Raw genomic sequence first — 22,412 nt, 5'->3', positions numbered from 1 at the left:
CCACGCTGTTAACTCCATCCCTTGCTACAACCCCCTCCTCACACCCCCCTTTCCTCACTTGCATCCCAAAAAGGAGTGTGCGGAAGGTGACCCCCTTCATTGAGCAGCCCCCAGCCCAGGGCCGCCCCACTGGGAGGGAGCCATAGTGGGCTGGGGGCCGCCTGCCCCTCTCCAGCCTCCCCCTGCTCCCTCCCCAACACGGCCCTAATGAGAACAAGCTGGTCTGCTGCGCACACAGCCAGTGAGCTCAGGGCTACGGCGGATGAAGGAGGAGGAGAGGAAGAAAAGGAGGAGGAGGGAACGGGACCAGGGCTCAGTGCAGACAGGCAGAGGAGCACGGGACAGACACGCAGTGCCGGTGAGGTGAGCCCCCTGAACCCCGAGTCTGTTGCATGGAGTCTGCTCTCCCCAAAGCTCTTACTTTCTAATGCTTTGTGCTCTCTTTTCTGCTCAAACTCCAATTTTTTGGGTGGCTTGATGGCTTTTGGGGTGCAGGATGGGGCTGCAGCTGTCTGTATGCTTTGGAGGATAGTATGTCTGCACAGCACCGAAATCTCCAAATTCATGAGTTGCAGAAAAGCAGAGTTGCATCTGCGCTGGTGTGGCAAAGCCAGGGATGGGGCCATATGGTGGGGATGGGGACAAGGAGACGGCAGTGGTCACCCATTTGGGTTTCGTGTATTGACTCTACAGCTGCTGGTTCCTTTTGCAAACAAAGTCACATTCCTGGGACATGGGATCGCACCCCAATCCTGAAACTGCATCCCCCAAACTCCCAGCAGGGATTGCAGGGCCACCTCCCACCCCGTGCACGCGCTGCTTTAATGCAAACCAGATTTCTGCAGCCAGAGAGAGCTGGAGCGCCAAGAGCTCCGGCTGGAGGCTGAGACTGGGGGGAGAGAACCCCAAGCTGGTCGGGATTTGGGGGTGTAAGGATGGGAGACGGGCCTGGGGGGATATGCTGTGTCTGATACCGGTTGAGCTCCTGCCAGCCTATTTATAGCTGAGCTCAGGCTGGGAACCGTTTGGAGCGCGCAGCGCTGGGACGAACGTTGGGAAATGCGGCGGCTCCATCTGTGTCAGAGTTTCCACTTGGAAACCTCAATTTTCAGGAATTTTCAAACCAGACGAAGGCAGCCTGCAGCCAGCTCTTGGCTCTCACCCTGGTCACCTCGTCGCGCACGCAGCGTCCCCATGACTTGAGCAATCGCGTTGGGCTGCTTTCCATCTATTTTTACAGCGCCTCTTCGCAAAACAAACACAAACTTTGCTTATCCTCACCACTGCAGCGAGTCCATTTTTTGCTTTTCTTGAAGAATTTCAGCTGTGTGTGGCTGGGGGTCAATGCACTGCTTGGGTTGGGGTCAATGTGACGCAGTCTTGGCTTGGGGTTTGGGTTTTTCCTCCACTAAGCCCTAACGTTTTGCTGTCCCCCTGCTCTCTGCAGGGCGATGGCGGCGCAGCTGCCCGCGTGCCTTCTGTTGGTGTTTCTGGTGGCCCTGGTGCACTCGGCAGCCCCACGGCACGTGGCTGCGTTCCACGAGCCCAGTGTTGGCAGCGGGGATGGAGAGGAGGCCTCCGCTGTGCCCCCCGCCCAACCCGTGACGCTGGGAAGCGGCCCCACAGTGGGGGACGCGGTGGGGACAGCCATCACCAACAGCTCGGCGCCGGGCAACGTCTTGGATGGGTTGGTGGATTTCTTCAAGGAGTACATGCTGCTGGTGGTGGTGGTGGGATCGTTGGCCTTCGTCTTGCTCTTCATCATCTGCGCCGCCGTCATCGTGCGGCAGAAGCACAAGGCGTCAGCCTACTACCCATCCTCTTTCCCCAAAAAGAAGTACGTGGACCAACGGGATAAGACCGGAGGGCCTCGGGACTTCAACGAGGTGCCTGAGAAGGCTCCAGACCCCGACGCTGAGGAGCCCCTGGACTGTGGACGACAGCTGCAGGCTGACATCTTGGCTGCAGCCCAGAACCTCAAATCTCCCAATAAAGCGCCGTTGACCAACGGGGCCGGTGCCCAGGGAGAGCACGAGGGCGGGGAGGAAGAAGGCAGCGAGCATCCCATTGAGCCCCATCCCCTGAATCAAGATGCTGAAGGAGCGGGGTCAGAGGCAACAAACGCAGAGGGCAAGGAGGTCCAAGATGGCTCTCCCAGCACCTAGTGCCAACCATGGACTAGGAGCCGGTCTCCTGGCGGCCCTGCTCGCCGCCCACCCGAACGTGGAGGCTCGAAGAAGCCCCGATGAAGCCCCACACCCCCCTCCTTTGCCTCCCCCTGACCCCATACAGCCATGGGATGCCATTTTTGAGCTGCGCTTCGGGCCGTTGAGGAGCTCAGCGCAGCTAAACCCATCGCTTGTGCTCTCTCCATGGGTGCTTTCCTTGGATCCCCCCCCAAAAATAAAGAGAAAAACCCAGGCTGGGTCTCCCCACCGTCCTCGCACAGCTTTTTTGCAGATGTTATTTTTGCTCTTTATCGCATCCTGGCCCCCACCCAGGTAACAGGGCATGGAGGTGTCATGACCCATGACTTCATGACCTTCTATGGTGGCCTAGAGACATTGCAGACCCCTCGGATCAGCTGCTCCCATCCCATTCTTCCAACGCCCCTCCCCCACCCCACCCCCCCCAGTGCTTTGTGGAGATTGGAGGCATTTTGGACTTGTTTTGGTGAGAAAAAGAAGGGAAAACCTTAGCCAACCTTAGCAGGATGCAGTGACAATGCCCCTGTCCTTTTGTTTGCATGTCCTGAATGTCACAGACCCGTCGGAAAGCACAGTGAACAGAGCTCAGAGAGGAGCTGGAGTTTTGCCTTATTTTCTTAACCCCCTTTGCTATGAATAAAGACATCTATTATGCACATTTCTTCCTCTCATGTGTGTTTCTTGAGTTGTCAGGATAGGCAAGCCATGGGCTCAGTGCCATCCTTCCCTGGCAGTGCTTGGGGACATCAGGATGGGCAGGGGAGGCTCTGCACTGCAGCAGGCAGCAAAATATTTTGTTTAGAAAACTGTAACAGCATCCTTCCCAGAGTTATGCTCCCTACAGCTGTGTGCTTGCTGCTGGTGACACCCTCAGAGCCAGGGGACGTTGTTATCACTTGCACAATCTGCATGCAATTCTCAGAAACCGTTATCTAGAGTCACACAGCTGTGTGAGTGGGGAGGGCACGGCGCTGCCTTGCCAGGGTGCAGAGCTCTGGGCTGAGATCCTCTCTGGAGAGATGCACACAGGCTTGTTTCCTGATCTCACCCTGGTTTTGCTTTGAGAATTCAGTCACTTTGCTTTGTCCTGCAGCAGGAAGAGCTGATGGAAGGCAAGAGTCTGCTGTACCAGGAAGGCACACGTTCCTGTATCCTCATGTATGGGAAGCATTAGGTCATGGGCTGACCCAGTGATTGAGCACCTGGTGAAGGGGTGTAGCCAGCCCTGGGAGCGCAGGTGGAAGCAATTCACCTGTGTAACCCTGGGTCCACCCCTGCCTAACCTCATGTAAGGGCTGGCAGCCACAAAGGAAGCATCTCTACCTGGAGATCATCAGGTTTGGTGAGCCCTGATTCTTGGGAAGGGGTAAGCAATTCTGTTTTTATTCCTGGATTGTGACTACTATCGTTCTTGGGTTTAAAGCAACTGTATCTGCTGTCACTTATCCTTACCCCTCACGTTCCTGTTTGCCTTTATATCCATATCTCAACATTCTGCATCCTTCTACCACTGCAACCCCACACTTACGCATCCCCGTTACTCCAGCTGACAGCATTTGGCAGGGAAACCAAAGGATTCCCCCAAGCAGGGAGGTGACAGCAACCCGCTGAGATTCCCACCTCATTCCTCAGTGCTCTGTGGGGCACAGGAGAGGTCAGCAGAGCCCCACCAGATCCCTGCAACAACCACAGCGCAAGTGGGAACGTGGCCATCCAGATGCCTTCCCAGCACAGTGAGTGCTGGCTTTTTATCTCCCTCCTGCTCTTTGCCCGAGGGGCTTTTATGAGCACAACCAACCCATTCTGTCCCAAAGTGCACGTGGGTGGCTGAAGTTTCCCTGATTATTATTATTTTTTTTGACTGGCAAACCATGCAGCTGCTCCCAGGGAACGACGTGCATTCCTTATTACAGGAGGGGCAACGCCAAGGGCCAGAGTCCAGCCTGCAGCTCAGCAGTATGTGGAGGAATGGGCACAGGGTGGTGCTGAGCTGAGGGACCACAAACCACAGCAGCAAGAACACATGTCCTGCTGGGCAGATGAGGGCACTGAAAAAATCGTTGCACTGCAGACAGAAACCAGAACGAGCCACTTATTTTTCAAACTCATTGTTTTTAATGCAGCTGTGAAACATCATATAGGTATGAAAACTGGAAAGGAAGACAGGGTGGGGTGTGGGGTGAGGATGTTTTAAATCTGTAAGACCAGGGGAGGTTTTTCAAGTGTTATTATCTTTTGATTTGAAGATCTGTGGCAACGCTCCCTTGGAAAACAGCCATCAGCGTGAGGCACAAAGGAGCACAGAGGCCTGAAGAACAGAGGGTAAGCCATGCTGTGTGGCCATAAAACGCTTGTTTTGAAATGATGCTGTGCCCCACGCTCCCAGGGAGCCGGCTCACGTGGTGGGTGTGCAAATCTTTCACTTAGTGAGCATTACCCTTGCTCTCCCCACAACCCACCTCTCCAGCAAAGCAGTTTAAGCATCTTTAGCTGTGCAGATCTGCCAGGCTGTTTTTTTTTGAACTTCCTTCCACAGCTGAAGAGAATCCAGCCCTAAAACTACTAAAGGCAACAGAGGCTGTCAGAAATAGCATCCAAAATCGGCTCCTGCAGCAGGTAAGGATCCCCTTCTGTCCCTGGCTTAGTAACAAGAACACCGACTGCTAGCTCTGCTTTGGAGGGGATGGGGGAAGTTCAGAAGACACCCCCAGAGAGTACAGACTGATTCCTGGTCTTCCAGGGAGATTCCCCTCAGTATTACATCCCAGTTAAAGCTATTTGCATTCTGGGTTTGAATCCTCAGCGTGTATTTAATCTCTTTTAACGGTATTTGGCAAATTGAAGGGTTTGAATGCTTTTAAAAGATGCTCCAACGTTAACTCTCCTGCTATTGGAGGATATGAGCACAAACAAGACCTGCCAACGCTGCTGGGTCTGTGCTTCCTGGCACCCAACCGCAGCTGCTATGTGCTCACCTCCCACAGTCACACAGTCAGTGCCCTCTAGTGCCTGCTGAAGCATCCCAGCTCTTCCCACAGAGCAGCATGACGCAGGGGATAGACAGCATGTGAGAGGTCACAGATTGTGAAACCAAACTCCAACACAGCTGCAGACAAACCACCCAAAACTTATATACTGTAATGATTTACAAAGTGACCTGCGGATCTTACATCAAGACCAAGGCATTGTTTCCCACCAAACTCTGTAAAACATTAGGCAAAACTATACGTTTCCAGAAGAAAAAAGTGCAGCCCTTCCAATGCTGGAACAGCAGGATTCTTTCTCTCTTGAGAAGCTACTGGGGTTCCCAGCAGTGGAGCAGTCCTTCACTTTTGACATTTCAAAACCAGTCCCAACAGGATAAAGGCTGCTGAAATACCCACGTTCCAGTCATTTAAGCACTACCAGGGTGGCTACACACACAGGAGCAGTGACACATTGTGCGTTGAGTTGTGCGTATTTTACAGCTTCTCGAGTAGTGCACAGGATTCTATTAAAAGCTAGAATAATTGCACTGCAAATTTAACTGGAATGAAGACAACCTCTACAGTCCATTTATGAATTAGTTTGCTTTCTGCTCAGACTCTCCTTTCTTTGGATCCTGCTTCAACTTGTAGTCAGCCAAGGCAGCCTTGATTGCATCCTCAGCCAGCACTAGAGGGGAAAAAGCAAGCATAAAACAATGTCTTTTACAAGACAGTCATTTACAGACATTTCAAGAACAATGACAAGTCACTTAGAGCAAAGAATGCAGTACAAGCAGAAGCAGCCAGCAGTACCCACCACTGTGGGTCAGCCTTAGCTGTTATGTGTGCAGAAACTTTATTTGGAAAACACACAAAAGCACCAGTGCTCTCAAATAAAAACTTGTTTGATTCTTTACTTACTAGAGCAGTGCAGTTTGACTGGAGGAAGGCAAAGTTCTTTTGCAATATCCGTGTTCTTGATTTTCAATGCTTCATCAACCTGAAATGTATGGGTAGGGTACAGTCATCAGTCACTTTGCATACACATGATGCACACACACACTACACAGGCATTTGCTGCCAGTGTGCTTCAAGGCTCTGGAACCAACCAGACTGACACTCTGAGAAGGCAGTAAAGGATGCTGATGGTGTTCTACCATGAGAAAAGCCTTTTGACAATACATTTTTCTGCTTCTTATTCTGCTTCTCCCAAGCAGCAAATCTGCAACCTACTGTAGGGAACCTCCCTTAGCAGGGGAGTTGGACTAGATGATACTCAGAGGTCCCTTTCAACCTCTGTGATTCTGTGAAATGTAAGGAACATCTCGCAGCAAGCAGTGGTGGTTAATAAACCAAAGCACACTACTATCACTGATTGCTCTAGGTCTGTTTACCTTCCACTGTAATACAGAAGCATTCTGCTTGTCAAAATGCCAAAAACATGGAGGTCATCAAAAGACATTCCTCTATACAAGTGCTTTCAGAATCAGTGCTCACTACCTATTTTTTTTATTGTTGTATAGCACAGAAAGCTTCTTCACAGCTTACTGGGGGTTCCCAGAAAAGGCAAACACTGCTTCAGAAATTAGGCCAGAAAAGATTAAACTGCATTCTGAGCTTCTATGTGTACCTAACACTTGGAGTGCACCTCCTTAGACCCATTTCATTCCCTGATCCCAGAGGTAGGTGTGAATATGTAACTGCTCCTCACCGTAGCCCTCAAGCCAAGCCCTTACCGTTTTCCCTTTCACCCACTCTGTTGCCAACGAGCTGGAGGCGATGGCAGAGCCACAGCCAAAGGTTTTGAAGCGAGCATCAACGATGCGGCCGTTCTCATCCACTTCCACCTGTGAGAACGTCAGAAGGGTGCTCAGCTCCACAAAGCACAGGAACCACCCACACAGGGCCAGGGATGGGAGAGTGATTTTAGGGCTGGGGGTCTTTGGATTTTAGATCCTGGGGAGGGACTTTAGGGTCCGAGGGGGTATGACGGGGAAATCTATGTCACAGCCATAGGATGGGAGACAGCGGCGAGTTGGGGCCTTGCAGCGGGACCCCAGGCTCCCCTCACCTGCAGCTTCATGACGTCGCCGCAGGCCGGGGCGCCCACCAGGCCCGTGCCCACGTTCTTTGCGTTGCGATCGAGAGAGCCCACGTTGCGCGGGTTCTCGTAGTGATCCACCACCTGCGAGATGAACGCATCACTGACAGTCCCCAGCAGCCGCTATCGGCTCCTCACAGCCCTCCCCGCCGCCCCTCACCTTCTTATGGTAGCCCACCCCCACCACCGCCCCCCGCCCGGGCCGCAGCAGCGCCGCCCCCGCCGCCCTCAGCGCCGCCATCTTGCGTCTGCCCGCGCCTGGCAGCGGCGCACATCCCCTCCTTCCCAAGGACCTCAGCCGGCCAAGGCCCCGAGGTGTCCGCGGCGCCGCCTGCGCCGCCGACGGGACTACAAGGGGCAGCGCGCGGAGCTGCTCGGCTCTCTGTGGCTGCGGGGCGCGCAGAAGCGCGGAACCTCGCCGAGAGAATTTCTCTTCCTTCTTCTCACCTCTCTTGGCTGTGGGAAGCGTGCAGTATTGGGACAGGCGCGCTGCGGCCATCCCCGGCGGCTGGCGGAGCGCGGCCGGCGGCGAGGCGAGCTGCAACAAGATGGCGGCGGCGGGAGCCGAGGCGGCGGCGGCGGCGGCGGAGGAGGAGAAGCGCATGGCAGAGGGCGACCCCGAGTCGGGGGGCGATTCGGAGGATGAGGGCGACTCGGATTCGTCGGGCGACGGCGAGGATGAGGAGAAGGAGAACGAGGCGGAGATCCAACGGCTGGAGGAGCAGGTGGGGCCCGGCCGTGCCCCGCTTTGGTCGTGAAGCCCTGGAAACGCCTCCGGAGGTGATGCGGTCACCTTTGGGCGCCGGCAGTGCGAGCTGTCCCTTTTAATTTGATTTTATTTCTCGCTGGAGGGCGAGAGAGTCTTAGTGAGCAGCTCTTACATGTTGAAAATAAACTGCGATGGTGGCTTCTTTCTTGATTTTTGAAGGAATTACAACGCGTTTGCAGAGGAGGGCTCTGTGGGTGTTGCTCAGCGCTGTCTGCACCCGGGGGCTCTTGGGGCTGTGAGTTCAGCTTTGTGCGGAACTTTAAAGCTCAGCTTTTATAAAAGGGATCTTATAGGGAGGGCTGCAGCGGTGGTCGGGGCCTGCAGCTTCTCTCTGGTGAGCCCTGGGGCTGCCCTTCCTGCAGAAGGGAAGGCTGAGGGAGCAGTACTTGTCAGAGTGGGAATCAGGAGGATGGGGCCGGGCTCTTCTCAGCCATGCCTAGCGACAGGACGAGGGGCAATGGGCGCAAACTGGAACCCAGGAAGTTCCATCTGAGCATGAGAAAGAACTTCTTCACTGGGAAGCTGACAGAGCCCTGACATGATCTGCCTAGGGAGGTGATGCAGTCTCTTTCCCTAAAGATGCTCAAAATCCACCAGGATGCTTTCTTATGTGACCTGCTATGGAGTGGTTGGATTCAGGGATCCTCAGAGGTCTTTTCTGACCCCTACAGTTCTGTGATTCTGTGTAACTGAGCACTGAGGTCATTGTCCCTCTGTACTTGCTCCTGGTGAGGGCCAAGCACCTCAAGTGCTGTGTTCAGTTCTGGGTCACTTGCTAAAAGAAAGGCATTGAGGCCCTGGAGCGTGTCCAGAGAATGGCAGCAGAGCTGTGAAGCAGATCTGGAGTACAAGTTCCCTAGGGAGAGGCTGAAAGAGCTGGGATTGCTTAGTCTGGAGCTAGGGATGCTCAGAGGAGACCTGATGGCTCTCCACAACCCCCTGAAAAGAGGTTGTAGCACGGTGAGGATTGGTTCTTCTCCCAGGTAACAGTGATGGGACAAGAGGTGAGGCCTTAAGTTGTGCCAGGGGAGGTTCTGGTTGAGTATTAGGAAAGATTGCTTCTCTGAAAGAGCAGTCAGGCATTGAGACAGGCTGCCCAGGGAGGTGTGGGATCACCATCCCTGAAGGGGTTCAAGAACATGGAGATGTGACACTTGGAGATATGGTTAGTGGTGTGGTGGGGGTGGGCTGGGATGGGGTTTGGTGATCATACTGATCTTTTCCAGCCTTAGTGATGCTATGAACTGGTGAGGGGATTTGCATGCCGCAAAACAAAGTGTGAAGTTCTGCTCTACTAAATATTCTCTGACTTCTGCGTGCCTTTAAAAAAGTTTATTTATTTTTTAAAGCTTTCCATCAATGCTTTTGACTACAACTGCCACTTGGATCTGATAAAGCTGCTTCGCCAGGAGGGAGAGCTGGTGAAGCTCAGAAGAGCTCGGCAGAAGATGAGTGAACTCTTCCCACTTACTGAAGGTACAGAGCTGCTTCTCCTTGCAGCTGATACTGAATAAGCACCATCAGTGTGATGATGCAGATCACCAGAGATCAGTACCAACATTTTCATTTAAATTAATTGTGCGTAGATGCGGGGACTTAAAATTGCTCTTCCCATTGTCTTTGTTCCCATTTTTAAGACTGTTATTAAAAACTAACCGAAAATGTAAAAAGAACATTGAAAATGAAGGCTTTTTTGGTTTGTTTGTGTTTTTTTTTTCCAAGCATTGGTGATTTGTAAACTTCTTGGTTTCAGAAATTTGGCTGGATTGGTTGAAGGATGAGATAAAAATGGCTTCTGAAATCTCAGAGCGAGAGAAAGTTTATGAGCTGTTTGAGAGAGCCGTGAAAGACTACATCTGTAAGTTTTTAATACATGTTAATAGGTGCTATAAAATTTGCTGCCTTCAGGTTATGATTTTCTTTTTTGAGGAAAGCTTTTTCATTATGTTGTACTGCAGAAATGGGATCAAAAATACAAGAATGGAATGTTTTCTTTTCCTGAAGCATGGGAGTTAAAAACCATTTAAAGGTCTACTACACTGAATAGCAAAGAAAACGATCATGTCTTTGATAAGTATTTGAGATGCCTTTTTATTTTCGAGGATGTTAGCTCACCTGTTTCTCATAACTTTGTTTAGGTCCTGAAATTTGGCTGGAATATGCCCAGTATTCAATCGGTGGCATTGGTCAGGAAGGGGGAATTGAGAAAGTTCGCTCAGTATTTGAGAGAGCATTGACAGCGGTGGGGCTGCACGTGACAAAAGGAACAGCTCTGTGGGAAGCTTACCGTGAGTTTGAGAATGCCATCCTGGAGACAGCACAGGTAAGGCTGGTCTGGTGGGCTGCTGTCAGTAAGAAGTTGTGCTGGAGCTTCTGAAGTCTTATGCTGCTCTGTCATCAGCCTCCTGGGAGAAAAGAGGCTGTGGTGTCACTCACTTGTTTCTTTTCAGCTGTATCTTCATTATTAAGCATTATTATTCTTTCCAGTGAATGCTTTTGCCCATAATCAATCATGTTTGTTTTTCTAGGCTGCCTTGCACCTCAGTGTTGAATTTATTCACTGTTTCACTCTTTTTGAAACGCCAGACTTTGGTAGATGACCAGAATGTGAATATTTCTATTTCCTTGTAGCTTGCTACATAAGATGTAGAAGTTGATCAGTAATGAAATGTCCAAGCAGAAGAGTAATGGCAGAATACTCTTCTGCTTGTAAAAAGAATCTGGAGTCTTAAATCATCTCTGCAAGCACCAGGGATTTATTGAAAACCTATCTGTAGGTTTGTGAATTGGCATGATCACACACTGTTGTTCTCCAGGTTATCATTTCCCACTGTGTCTGCCTTCACTGGGGGATGCTTTGTACTTTCATCAGCTTCTGTCTCTAGCAGTTTCCAAGTTTTACCTTTTGCAGCAGCAAGTTGGCCATGTGTGTCCTTCAAGGATCGTGTAGGAGTCATTTGGAGCCCAGATCCCCAACCCATAAACGATACCCCTTCATGTCCATCAGCTCAGGCTTGAGGGAGCTGATTCGGTTTCAATCCTTTTGTTTGCAGCCAGCTCCTGGCAGCGTTCCGTCGCCTGAGCAGCAGCAGATGCTCTGCAGCCAACTTGAGAGGATCCACACGCTGTTCAGGCGCCAGCTAGGGATCCCACTGTTAGGTGAGAGCCTGTGTGCTTGGGGAGCTGGCATGGAGAAACTGTATTATGGCAAAGTAGGCATTAATTGTGATTATTCTTTTAGTAGAGCCACACAGATTGCAGCTGGGGTATTTGGGTGTTCATGAATCAGTCGTGTTTGCCTGTCTTTGGGGCCCCCTGAATGATGCACGTTTCCTGTTTGTTCGTTTATGTGTTTCCATGGTGCGTGGTTTGAGGTCGTTCAGGCTGTTTAAAGTACAGTTAGCACAAAGCATGACCCTTAGGAGCTAGGAATTCAGCTGAGAAGCTCACTGTGTAAGAACATTGGCTGACAGGTAAACGATACATGCTGACAGCTGGATTGATAGTCCTCCTGTATCACTTTCATACTTTAAACTCTTCAAGTCCCTTGCTGCTTGGTCTGCAGGCAGGAGAAAGGTGGTGTAGGTCTTAAACTTCTTTATTTGCCCATTGAAAGAATCTAGGTTTGTTTCTTCTTTAAAGCCCTGGGAAAATCTTGCAACTTTGGTTTTGCAAAGTAAAAGCTAATGATTTTGAGCAACTTGTTCTAAGTTTTTGTTCAAATTACACCTATAAGCTGAAAGTGTCTGAACCCTTTAATTGTGGTAATCTGACAGTTAAGGTATAAAACTATAAACAGAAACACGAACACCTTAGAATCAAGCAGAGGTTGAATTATGATTATTTAGTCTGTAGAGTGAATTAGTGATAGGATTTTGTGTCTGTTTTAACAGATATGGAGGCTTCATATGCTGAGTATGAGGAATGGTCCGAAGATCCGATACCAGAAACAACAATAAAGAGCTACAAAAAAGCTCTACAGCTGCTGGAGAAGTGTAAACCATACGAAGAGGCACTGGTAACGTTGCTACTTACACGCTCCTTTAAAATTAAGAATTAAATCAAAAGCTGGAGTGTAATTCCCAGCACTAAAACTGGTGGAGCTGTTGCTATTTAGAGGCAGAGTTCAGGCTTGAAATGTTGTGCAGGACCTACTGAGTCAGTTGAGCTGTTTGAATCGTGCTTTGTTTAGAAGACTTTTATTTTTCATGTCCTATAGCTGGGTGCTGAGACACCGAAGCTAGCAGAATACCAAGCTTACATTGATTTTGAAATGAAAGCTGGTGATCCAGCTCGCATTCAGTTGATCTACGAAAGAGCTTTGGCTGAGAACTGCCTTGTACCAGACCTGTGGGCACGCTACAATCAGTATTTGGTAAGGAAGGAAAAAAAAATCTTGAGGTTTTATTTTCCTCGTGGGTTTTTATGTCTTCCCCAGACTTAACATGGCACAGAGTTATTGTTTGTTATGCTCCTCCTTTCTGTTTTGAGGGCATTCACTGAGTTCTTATGTGTATATAGAATCTAAAATACCAGTCCTGTCTTTAAACTTTCAAATATAAAATATATATTTTTAAGGTTGTATTTTTTTAAGCTGATATTTATCTTGGGTGGGCTTTTTGGCTCATAGGAGCTTAAAACTTTGGTGTGTGATTATCTCAGGACCGGCAGCTGAAAGTGAAAGAGTTGGTTTTGTCTGCCCATGACCGTGCTGTCAGGAACTGTCCTTGGACCGTTGGGCTCTGGATTCAGTATCTTTTGGCAATGGAGAGGCATGGAGTTGATCACTGCATTATTTCTGGTAAGGAAAGATGACCTCAACCGAATTTCTTTACAGTGCAGAACTGCTTGCTGTGCTCTAAATGATGTGTGACCTGTAGAATTCATTGCAACCCTTCTGTAGCAGTCTTAAAACTGATGAAATTTACAGTAGTGTGCTTCTGAGGCACAGCTGTGTTGGTTGAGCAGCTTCACTTCTGAGTAAGTGCTTCATTTCAAGCTTTGCTTGAACACTGCTGAATTAAACTGGCTTTACATTGAATTTCTTAACTAATTCACTGTGTGCAGGACTTCTTGTATTTTCTTTGTCCTATACTTTGAAATACAGTGGAAAAGGAAATACATGTTTGTGTGGGTTTTTTCCCTCCATTTCTTTCAGACATGTTTGAAAAGGCTCTGAATGCAGGCTTTATTCAGGCAACAGACTATGTAGAAATCTGGCAGGCATATCTTGACTACCTGAGAAGAAGGGTGGATTTTACACAAGGTATGTACAATATGTTTGAATATACATTTGTTTACTGCCACTATTTCGGATGCACAGAACTGCTATTAAAAACAAGCATACAGAAAAACACAAGCTTTGTATCTCTCACAAAAACTACTTTCTCCCCCCAGTTATTGTCTATAAAATCAACTATTTTAGAGCAGTTCCTTGCTGAAAGAATAGATCTTGCTGTCACAGAAAGGCCCTGATTAATATTTTAGCTACTTGATGGGCTTTGTTGCTTGTGTTAAATTTTGTTGCTGTTTGAGTTTCACTGAAGTAGTGAGTTGTACCTGTTTCATTTCCTGCCAAAATAAAGTCATACATGGGTGTTGGTGAAGAGGCTTTAGGGGATGAGAAATGAAAATGGTAACAGTAAGGCATTTCTTTCTCTTCTCTAAAGACTCCAGTAAAGAACTTGAAGAGCTGCGATCTGCGTTTGCCCGTGCTGTGGAGTATTTGAAACAAGAAGTAGAGGAGCGTAAGTTCAGTCATGCAATGTATCACCTGCTTTGTTCAGAATAATTTTTCCAAAAGCCATTCACAAACAGTGTTTTTCTTCCCAGGCTTCAGTGAAAGTGGAGATCCATCCTGTACTATCATGCAGAACTGGGCAAGGGTTGAGGTGATGCTTTTATCTTTTCTATTTTAATTGCTAGACCAGAGGGAATTTCTCTTTAAGCATTCCAGCTATTGCAGGCAATCTTCTTGTACTTTTCATTTTGTTTCTGTAACTTCAGTGAGTAAATCTTTCTTTTTCCATTCCTGCACATAATGTAGCCTCTGGTTTGAGGCAGGATGTCCTGGAAAGGACAGCAGTCTGTTAGAGAAAATCACCAGGGCTTTTAGAATGTCTCTGCTGCTGTGGCTGTGCTGCAGTACAGACATGCAAGTACCTTGATCAGCAGACTAGCCATGGTGCCTTGGAGCTGAATACTTCACTCTGGGAAATTGCCTTGAATTCTCCTTAATTTAGTGCTGCCTACACAAGCTAGTTTCAAATTAGTACTGGTATCAGTGTGCTGTATTAGGAACAAGAATGAATAAAGACAGAAGGAAAAGTTCAGAAATAATTATCTCCAGTGCTTTATAATGATCAAAATGAAGTTATATGTGAGATCCAGAAACTGAGACTGATACAGCAGGTGGGCACAGGGGGTGTTACTCAGTGATAGAATGACCTCAGGTGTTTAATTCTGTTTGCTGGGTTTGTGTGCTTAGTTAGGTGGGTTGAGTTTTTATGTTTATGGGTTTTTGGAGTTTCTTGGGGTTCTTTGGTTGGTTTGGTGAGGAGATGATGGGGATGGCAGGGAGGGATGTGGTGCTTAACAAATAGTCCTAAACTGTGCTGAACGTGTTGAGTTCTGCTTTTCAGGCCCGCTTATGTAATAACATGCAGAAGGCCAGAGAGCTCTGGGACAACATTATGACTAAAGGGAATGCCAAGTATGCTAACATGTGGCTGGAATATTATAACCTGGAAAGGTGAGAGCTTGGCTGAAGGGAATTGTGTGTGTGTGTGTGTGTGTGTGTGTGTGTGTGTGTGTGTGTGTGTGTATAACCTTTTCTTAATTTGCTCATCTGTTTGAGAGAAGTCTGGTTTGCTCAGCAAAGGTGTACTTCATAAGGGTTTATGGTGTGCTTTTGAGGTTATCAGAGAAGGTCTATGGAGTGTAGTTTAGAAACATTGCAGCAACAAAGCGTAGCGTGAGCTAGCTGGTGATGGAGGGGGAGGATTTACATAGAATGTAGTTAACAGTCCTGCTTTGCAGTCACCATGTAGAGGATTGGCTCCTTACTGCTGCGTTTTCTACACTGTAGAGCTCATGGTGACACCCAGCACTGCAGGAAGGCCTTGCATCGAGCAGTGCAGTGCACAAGTGACTATCCAGAGCATGTCTGCGAGGTGCTGCTCACACTGGAAAGGATAGAAGGTAACAAACTGCACATCATTTCATTTTACAGTGTAGTCAGTGGACAGACAGACAGACAGAAAACTTCTTTCCCTTCTCTGGACCGATTGAGAGCCAGCTGAAATTGGTTGGATTTTTCCATGCATTTCTGAAGTGCTGTATGACAAATGGGGGGTTTCTGCTCTGATTAGGTGTTGTTTTCTTTGAAGGCTGTTCATTTATATTTAGAATTGTCATGAATAATGACAGAACTCAGTGATTCATATTTTTCTAGAATTGTGTTTACAATTTATTGTAAGGCTGAATACAAGGCTTTTTTTTTTTTTAATCTTTTAGGAACATTGGAAGACTGGGATGCAGCTGTTCAGAAAACAGAAAACAGATTAGCTCGTGTTAATGAACAGAGAGCAAAGGTCAGAACCTTGTGAACAATATAAGCAGTTTATTGGAAATATCTGCTGATGAGCTATGAATGTCAGATTTCTAACGTTGGTTCATGTAGATAAGCCCAAATTGTCTTAAAGCTTCAGAAGTATTGACTTTCATTTTAAAGTGTGATTAATTTATTTTTGATGCTGTTTTTTTATTTCACCTTTTGGCACTCGGATAAATACAAGAATAACGTGAGCACTCCAGGAAAGCTATAAGAGCAGACAGTTGAGATGTGCTTTCAGTGATGATCCTATTAGTTTGTGTAATGTAGCTTCGGAGAAAACCTTCCAAGTTGAGTGGAGAAAAAAAGCAAAGGAAAAAACAGCATATGAGAACGTTCTGCAGTCTGCAGTCACCTAAAAAAATCTTGCATGTTTTTAGGCTGCTGAGAAAGAAGCTGCTCTGGCAAGGCAGGAGGAGGAGAAAGCTGAGCAACGAAAACAATCTCGAGCGGAAAAGAAAGCTTCCAAAAAGGCGAAGAAAAATAGGATTGGAGAAAAGCGCAAAGCAGATGATGATGATGAGGGTGAATGGGGACAAGAAGAGGAAGAAGGTAAAAAAGAAAATAAAGAAAAAAGAGTTTCAGTCTTTTGGTCACAGGTGTCTGCCTGCAGTTAAAGGCAGATGGGGAGGTGCCATCACTGCCCTTAGAGGTGCTGTCTTGTCAGGTGCTCTTTTTCCAAGGAAATCTTCATTATGTAATGAAATGAAAGCAAGACGAAATGTTTTTTTGGCCAGAAGTGAATGTTTAAAAAAAACTATTACGGATTTCAAAAGATCTTTATTACTTCAGATGAATAATGTGTTGATTTTTATTTTTTTTAATGATTCAACTCATCAAATGATGCAGAGTCATCAGGCTAAATTGGGTTGCTCGGTTGTGTAGCAGTCTTTTGGAAGGTGATAAGAAGATTTTAAGATATTTAATTTTTTTTAGTAAAAAACCTCTTAGAACATGAGTCAGTAGTTGTAACTGATGGAAAAATAAATCATTGGTGCTTCCATTTTAAGTCCTTGCTGTCTTGGGCAAGTAATCAACTATTAATAAGAACCAGAGGGAAGTTTCTGTTTTGTCTGTGGGATCTGTCATTGTGTTCTTGATTTCATTCATGTTTGCTATTTGCAGATTCCACGTTGGTGATGGAGGACAAACTAATTTGAGTGGGAAGTGAAATGGTGTTAACTTCTCTATTAAGTCTTTCAATTCCGTTCATCTGCAGAGCAACCCAGCAAGAGACATAAGGGAGATGGTGATGGTTTGCTTCTTGAAGAAGACATGGAATTGGAAACTGGGCTGTTTGGAAGAAGTGGACCTGAGAAACCAGATCACTCCACAAACCAGAAGGAAAAGCCGTCCACCAGCCGAAAAGACGTCCCCAAAGTTCTGCATGACAGCAGCAAAGACAACATCACCGTCTTCGTCAGCAACCTTTCCTACAACATGACAGATCCTGAAGTAAAACTGAAAGAGCTCTTTGAGAGCTGTGGGGAGGTTGCTCAAATCCGTCCAGTTTTCAGCAACAAGGGGACTTTCCGGGGCTACTGCTATGTGGAGTTCAAGGACGAGAAGTCTGCTCTGCAGGCTCTTGGGCTGGACCGTAAAGTCGTGGAGGGAAGACCCATGTTTGTTTCTCCTTGTGTTGACAAGAACAAGAATCCAGACTTTAAGGTAAACTTTCGTTCTTTCAATAGTATGTTGAATATGTTGGAATAAGGAATAAATTGAATAGTGGGAGTGCATTGGAAAGCTAGCAGAACGTTCTGCTTTCAGACTGCCTGCATCTAGTGAATTTGTCTTGTATTAATTGGGAATGGTAATGTCTCAGCATTTTCTAGTTCTTCTATACTGTGTGATGTTGCCATAAACTAGGATTGATGTTAGCAGATTCCTGTGGATCTTTGAATAATCTGAGCACCTTAATGGTGTGATGTTCCATGTACCAGCTTCCTAAGTGAGCACCACTGTCAATCTGTCAAGGTGCTGCTTGTGGCTTTAGTGGGTTGTTGTTATTTTTAATCACAGAAATATAACCTCAAATGCCTGAGTATTTTATAATAGGTTGAAATTCCCTTTGTTTCTAAATGATTTGAGCACTAACAGCCTTTTAATTTCTTCAGGTGTTCAGGTATAGTACCACACTGGAGAAACACAAGCTGTTTATATCTGGTCTGCCATTTTCCTGCACTAAGGAGGAGCTGGAAGATATATGTAAAGCCCATGGGAATGTGAAAGACATTAGGCTGGTCACCAACCGAGCTGGAAAACCCAAGGTAGGCATCATTAATGCACTCTTAATTTCAATGAAATCCTTCAAAAAGATCTGGGTACAAAAAGTAGGTCTTACAGCTTAATGCAAATGCCTTGAATAATTATTGTGGTCAACCTTTATACAACATGTGGTTTTATGCCAACAGATAAGAAAAAGAGGACAATGAGATTTTTTTTTCTGAAATGCTCATTCGGTTGCTTAAGAAAAGTGTGTGATGTAAATGGGGAGGGGGGAAAAGATTGTGTGATGTAAATGGGGAGGGGGGAAGGTTATCTACAGCATTCTCAGTTTAATAAAAAAGAGGCATTAGTGAACCTGCAAAGAACGTTTGTTTCTGAAGTAACTGACTGGATAGAGTTCACTTGTTGTAACTGATTCCCTTCCTCCTCTATCTTCAGTTTCTTGATGCTATTGTTCAGAGCACCTGCTGCAATGATGGATTTGCCAGTGAGAAATGAGACACCTTTCTGACAGGTGTTATTTCCATGCTGGAATAAATGGGTGTTTGTTAACTAAGAACTAAACCAGTGGCTGTTCTGCCAAAATTCCACCTGAAAGCTCTGCCCTGTCTGGATGTCGGGCGCTTCCAACAGGTGCCATCCTGGTGGTGATGTGTATGCATTTTAAATTGGATTTTTAACTTCTTTTTAACTTAATATTTGAAGGACAGTTCCTGTTGGTGCATGTCTTCTAAAGAGTTCTCTTTTGGTGTCCCAAGCCCTGTGTAGTCCATGTTCTCTGCTGTGAGAGCTGTGATTTTATTTAAACCGCAAACAAATACTCTAGAATTGAATGCTGTATGAATCCTGGTGTATTTCCAGCCCTGTGAAGCTGGCTAATCCAAAAACACGGCATAAGGGCTTGAGTGGAACTTCAGAATAGCAATAAGAGAACTGGGAGGTGATGCCTTCCAGCTATAGTGCACTCCCTGGTAGCAGCCTGGCACAGCAGATGCCAAGGGGGGCCTTTTCCTTCGCTCTGCTGGAAACAAGACACCATTACTCCAGGTGTACCAGCAGCAGGTGGTTAGCAGCTGTTACCTTGTGAAAGCAACACAGATTCATTTCCTGCAAAGAAGGCTTTTGTCATCATCTCTGTTGTGGAGGCAGCGATTCCAGTCACTTAAAAGCAGTGTCTTTGTGTTGTTATTGCTGCTTGGGGTGGGTTTTACTCCCCATGAAACTAAGGTGGGCCTATGTTAGTGGGCTTCCTTCCATAGATGCAAACTGTAGCGTAGTGGAAAATCACAGAAGAGTTCTTGTGGATCTTTCTGTTCTAGCTGCATGAATTCATGTGGTGTTTTCACCCCCTGTGAATGGAAATCAGTCCAATATCAGATCTATCCTGGATATATGTATGATGTATATTTAGAAGTAAAGCCTTGTTGCTGAGGCAGTACTTTGTTATGTTTTATTGGGATCTTGTTTTTAAATACCTTTTCCACAAATTATATGTGAAGAAAGAATGCAGGTTATAGATTTGCATAGGTAAGAACTTCTCTTTAGTTGATCTTAAAGAATACTGGGATTTGTGGCCGTGTTTAGTTCCACTTTCTGTATGGTGTTTTCCAGCTGTCACACAGAGGAAGAAGCACTAAAACTAACCTGGGTTACCTTTTTCCTTATTTAGGGCCTGGCCTATGTGGAATTTGAAAACGAAGCCCAGGCCTCGCAAGCCGTGCTGAAAATGGATGGCCTGACAATTAAGGAACACGTCATCAAGGTGGCAATCAGTAACCCACCTCTCCGAAAGCTGCCAGACAAGGCTGAGGCAGGCAGAGCCTCCCAGTTTGCAGTGCCACGGCAGATTTATGGAGCGTGAGTGCTGGCAAGGGAGACAGCTTGGGGGTGCTTGAAAGCAAACATTGGGTTGCTTTGTAGGCAAAAACGTAGGAGTTCCCTCTGGAATGTGAGGGAACGAGGTACTAAATAATAATGATGATTGATTGATGGAGAAGCAGACTTTTCTTCTTTACATTAGCAATAGAAATAGGTCTGTAGTGACCAAGAGTTGGACGTCCTGTGGTCTGGTGTTCGTGCCTGAGCCCTTTTAACTTCCACAGCCTCTTGTTCCAAAGAGTTCCAAAGTCTGTTCACAATGAGTTCTGAGGCTGCTCTTTCTTCCTCCCAAGTGCTCTTGCTGCTTGCAATTGCTTTTGCCCTGTAGATAAAACATGGAGCTTCAGCTTCTGGAAACTGCTGGGCATTTTTTTCTGTCAGTGTTTAGGAATGCTGTTTCAAAGGGCATCCACTGTAAGCTTTGCACTGCTTACTACTGAAACAAACGGCAAGAATAATACTTAAGGAGTGTTCTCTGGATCAAACAAAGCCCTTTCTGTTTCTCTAGGCTAAAACAGGATGTTCACAGAGCATGAGGATATTTTTAAGTGCCGTTTTTTGCTTTCCAGGCGAGGGAAGGGAAGGACACAGCTTTCCATGATGCCTCGAGCATTGCAACGCCAGAGTAATCCTGTGGCTAAGGCTGAGAATGGGATGGTCCAGAATTCACCAGCAACTTCGTCTGAAAGCACTGAGGAGCCTAAAAAGATGTCCAACGCTGATTTTGCCAAGATGCTGCTGAACAAGTGAGCAAATGGTCAGCAATCAGCTGAGCTGGTAAAATGTGAAATGCCTTTATGGAAGCCATGTTGTGTCCTTATGCTAGCAAGGAGAGAACGCCAGTCACAATCACATGTAAATACTGTTCTGGACTACTGCATTCATTAAGATCAGTGTAGGATGGAACAAATCCACTTTCCTCTGTTTTTTAAGAGCAAAGAGTTATACTACGTTCTGGTAAAATGGCGTTATGTGATTCCTCATATTGAGGGTAATGAGGGGGAAACATTTCCTGTACAGGTTGGATGCCACACCGTTTTCTGAATACTTTACAGATATTTCTCTTTCATTAAAGAATGAGATGCCATGTGAAGGCCTAGCCATAACCTGGTTGAGATCCACTGGTCAGAAGCTCAGATTGTGATTGCAGTCATTCTCTCTGACGACAGACCCGTTTTACACCGAAACATGTTCACACCTTGATCTCCTTCCATTAAGAGTTAGATGGCAAATGCTAGTAACTTCACCACAATGGCCTATTTTAGTATTGGGAGAGTTTCTATACATTTCTGTGTATATGTATATACACAATATACATATATATGTATTCAGTTAATGTTCTGTTCAAGTTGACCCGTTTTTTATATTGTGTATTTGTAAAAGACATTCAGATTATTTTTAAGTGTCATGAGATAATACTTAGACCTGGTATTTTTTCCCCATGAAAGCTGTACATGCTCTTGCTGAGGACCATTTTTTTGTTAGTTGTTTTTTTGCTAGCTAGTTCATCTATCTTTTGCAGGTGGTTTCTGTATGGTTTTGTACAAATGTGAAGTGCACGCTGAAGTTTCACAGTTTATTAAACTCAAGTTCTCAAAGGTTTTCTATAAATACTGTTGCTTTTGTTGAAATGTGGGTGTTGGAATTGCACTTATCCTATGGCAGCTAGTTAATACTGATGTACCTCACCTCTCAGGTGCGCTGAGATACAGTGTCACTTGCATACCTTTAAGTAGTTCATTCCATTTAGTATGAGTATCTTGAAACCACTTCAGTAATCACCTCAGACTTGAAAATAACCTGGTACATGGTCTTGGATAGAAATATTACTGCTTATCTAAAAATGCTGCTAACTGGAAGTCAGCACGTGGGGGGTTTGAATGTGAGGGGGAGAGCAGCACCGAGTTCACTTGTACAACATAAGCACTGCTGCAAATAAACACTATTTTCAGTGCTTACTTTCTGTGCTTCTTTGACTTGGCTTTACTTGGTTTGCTTTGTAGGTTTTTGCTGTGTAAAACAGTTGTGTGGGTAACAGAGCAAGGGCCTGAATCCTCCTGTGGAGCTTGTTTGTAGTACAGTGTGCATTTGCTTCTGTGCTACGAGCTTGGGCTGACCACTCAGTATGAAGCAGCAACATGAGATCTCAATCTGCTTTGTGGCATATAATAACAATCTAATATGGAGCTTTAATGTGGGGGCTGGTATTTCCAGATGCTTACCTCACCCTGATGTCAGGCAGGCACAAAGCAGGAGCAATTAATGGAGTTTCCTTGGATTGCTAACGTTGGACTTGCTGTAAAACTTGCTACTCCAGGAACTGAGCTGTGAGCAGTTCTGATTTTACTGCAGACTTAATATTAAAATACTTTATTAATCTGTTATTAAAATGAACGTCTTTTTTTTTTCCAGAGCTCTAAAGTGCAGAATACTTTTATACTCACATTGCACTACAAAAATAAGCATGCTTTGTAAAAATAGAACACTTGTTCACATTCCCTGTCAGCAATAATACACGAGGAGAGGCTGGTGCTACAGTGTACAGGTAATTCCTGGTCTTGGTTTGTTGTCTATTTGCTGTATAAAACGTATCCTAATTACCTTGCAGGTAAGAGAGCTAAAGGGGAGAGAAATAGACCTGGGACAGTAC

General features: G+C 46.3%; 3 protein-coding genes across 3 annotated transcripts; 2 read left to right on the top strand and 1 right to left on the bottom strand.

The window, feature by feature from the left end:
- Positions 1 to 1,451: 1,451 nt before the first annotated feature.
- TMEM119 (transmembrane protein 119) lies at positions 1,452 to 2,165 on the top strand (the record flags this gene model as incomplete). Its single annotated transcript, XM_079543880.1, has 1 exon — positions 1,452 to 2,165. The coding sequence occupies one exon, from the start codon at positions 1,452 to 1,454 to the stop codon at positions 2,163 to 2,165; it is 714 nt and encodes a 237-aa protein (XP_079400006.1).
- A 3,604-nt stretch (positions 2,166 to 5,769) lies between these two features.
- On the bottom strand, positions 5,770 to 7,515 carry ISCU (iron-sulfur cluster assembly enzyme; the record flags this gene model as incomplete). The annotated part of the gene is made up of 5 exons (XM_079543997.1): positions 5,770 to 5,861; positions 6,095 to 6,173; positions 6,910 to 7,020; positions 7,245 to 7,358; positions 7,435 to 7,515. 5 exons carry the CDS (start codon positions 7,513 to 7,515, stop codon positions 5,770 to 5,772), a joined length of 477 nt encoding a protein of 158 aa, XP_079400123.1.
- Positions 7,516 to 7,822: 307 nt separating this feature from the next.
- On the top strand, positions 7,823 to 20,512 carry SART3 (spliceosome associated factor 3, U4/U6 recycling protein; the record flags this gene model as incomplete). The annotated part of the gene is made up of 19 exons (XM_079544009.1): positions 7,823 to 7,999; positions 9,393 to 9,519; positions 9,797 to 9,901; positions 10,182 to 10,366; positions 11,097 to 11,202; positions 11,937 to 12,061; positions 12,263 to 12,418; positions 12,706 to 12,844; positions 13,202 to 13,309; positions 13,713 to 13,790; positions 13,876 to 13,934; positions 14,685 to 14,794; positions 15,131 to 15,243; positions 15,559 to 15,635; positions 16,036 to 16,207; positions 16,875 to 17,323; positions 17,773 to 17,925; positions 19,554 to 19,741; positions 20,332 to 20,512. 19 exons carry the CDS (start codon positions 7,823 to 7,825, stop codon positions 20,510 to 20,512), a joined length of 2,808 nt encoding a protein of 935 aa, XP_079400135.1.
- Positions 20,513 to 22,412: the final 1,900 nt, after the last annotated feature.

This window comes from Tetrao urogallus (assembly GCF_951394365.1).
Source record: "Tetrao urogallus genome assembly, chromosome: 17".
Taxonomy (NCBI): Eukaryota; Metazoa; Chordata; class Aves; order Galliformes; family Phasianidae; genus Tetrao; species Tetrao urogallus.
This window is presented reverse-complemented; position numbering and strand designations above follow the sequence as displayed.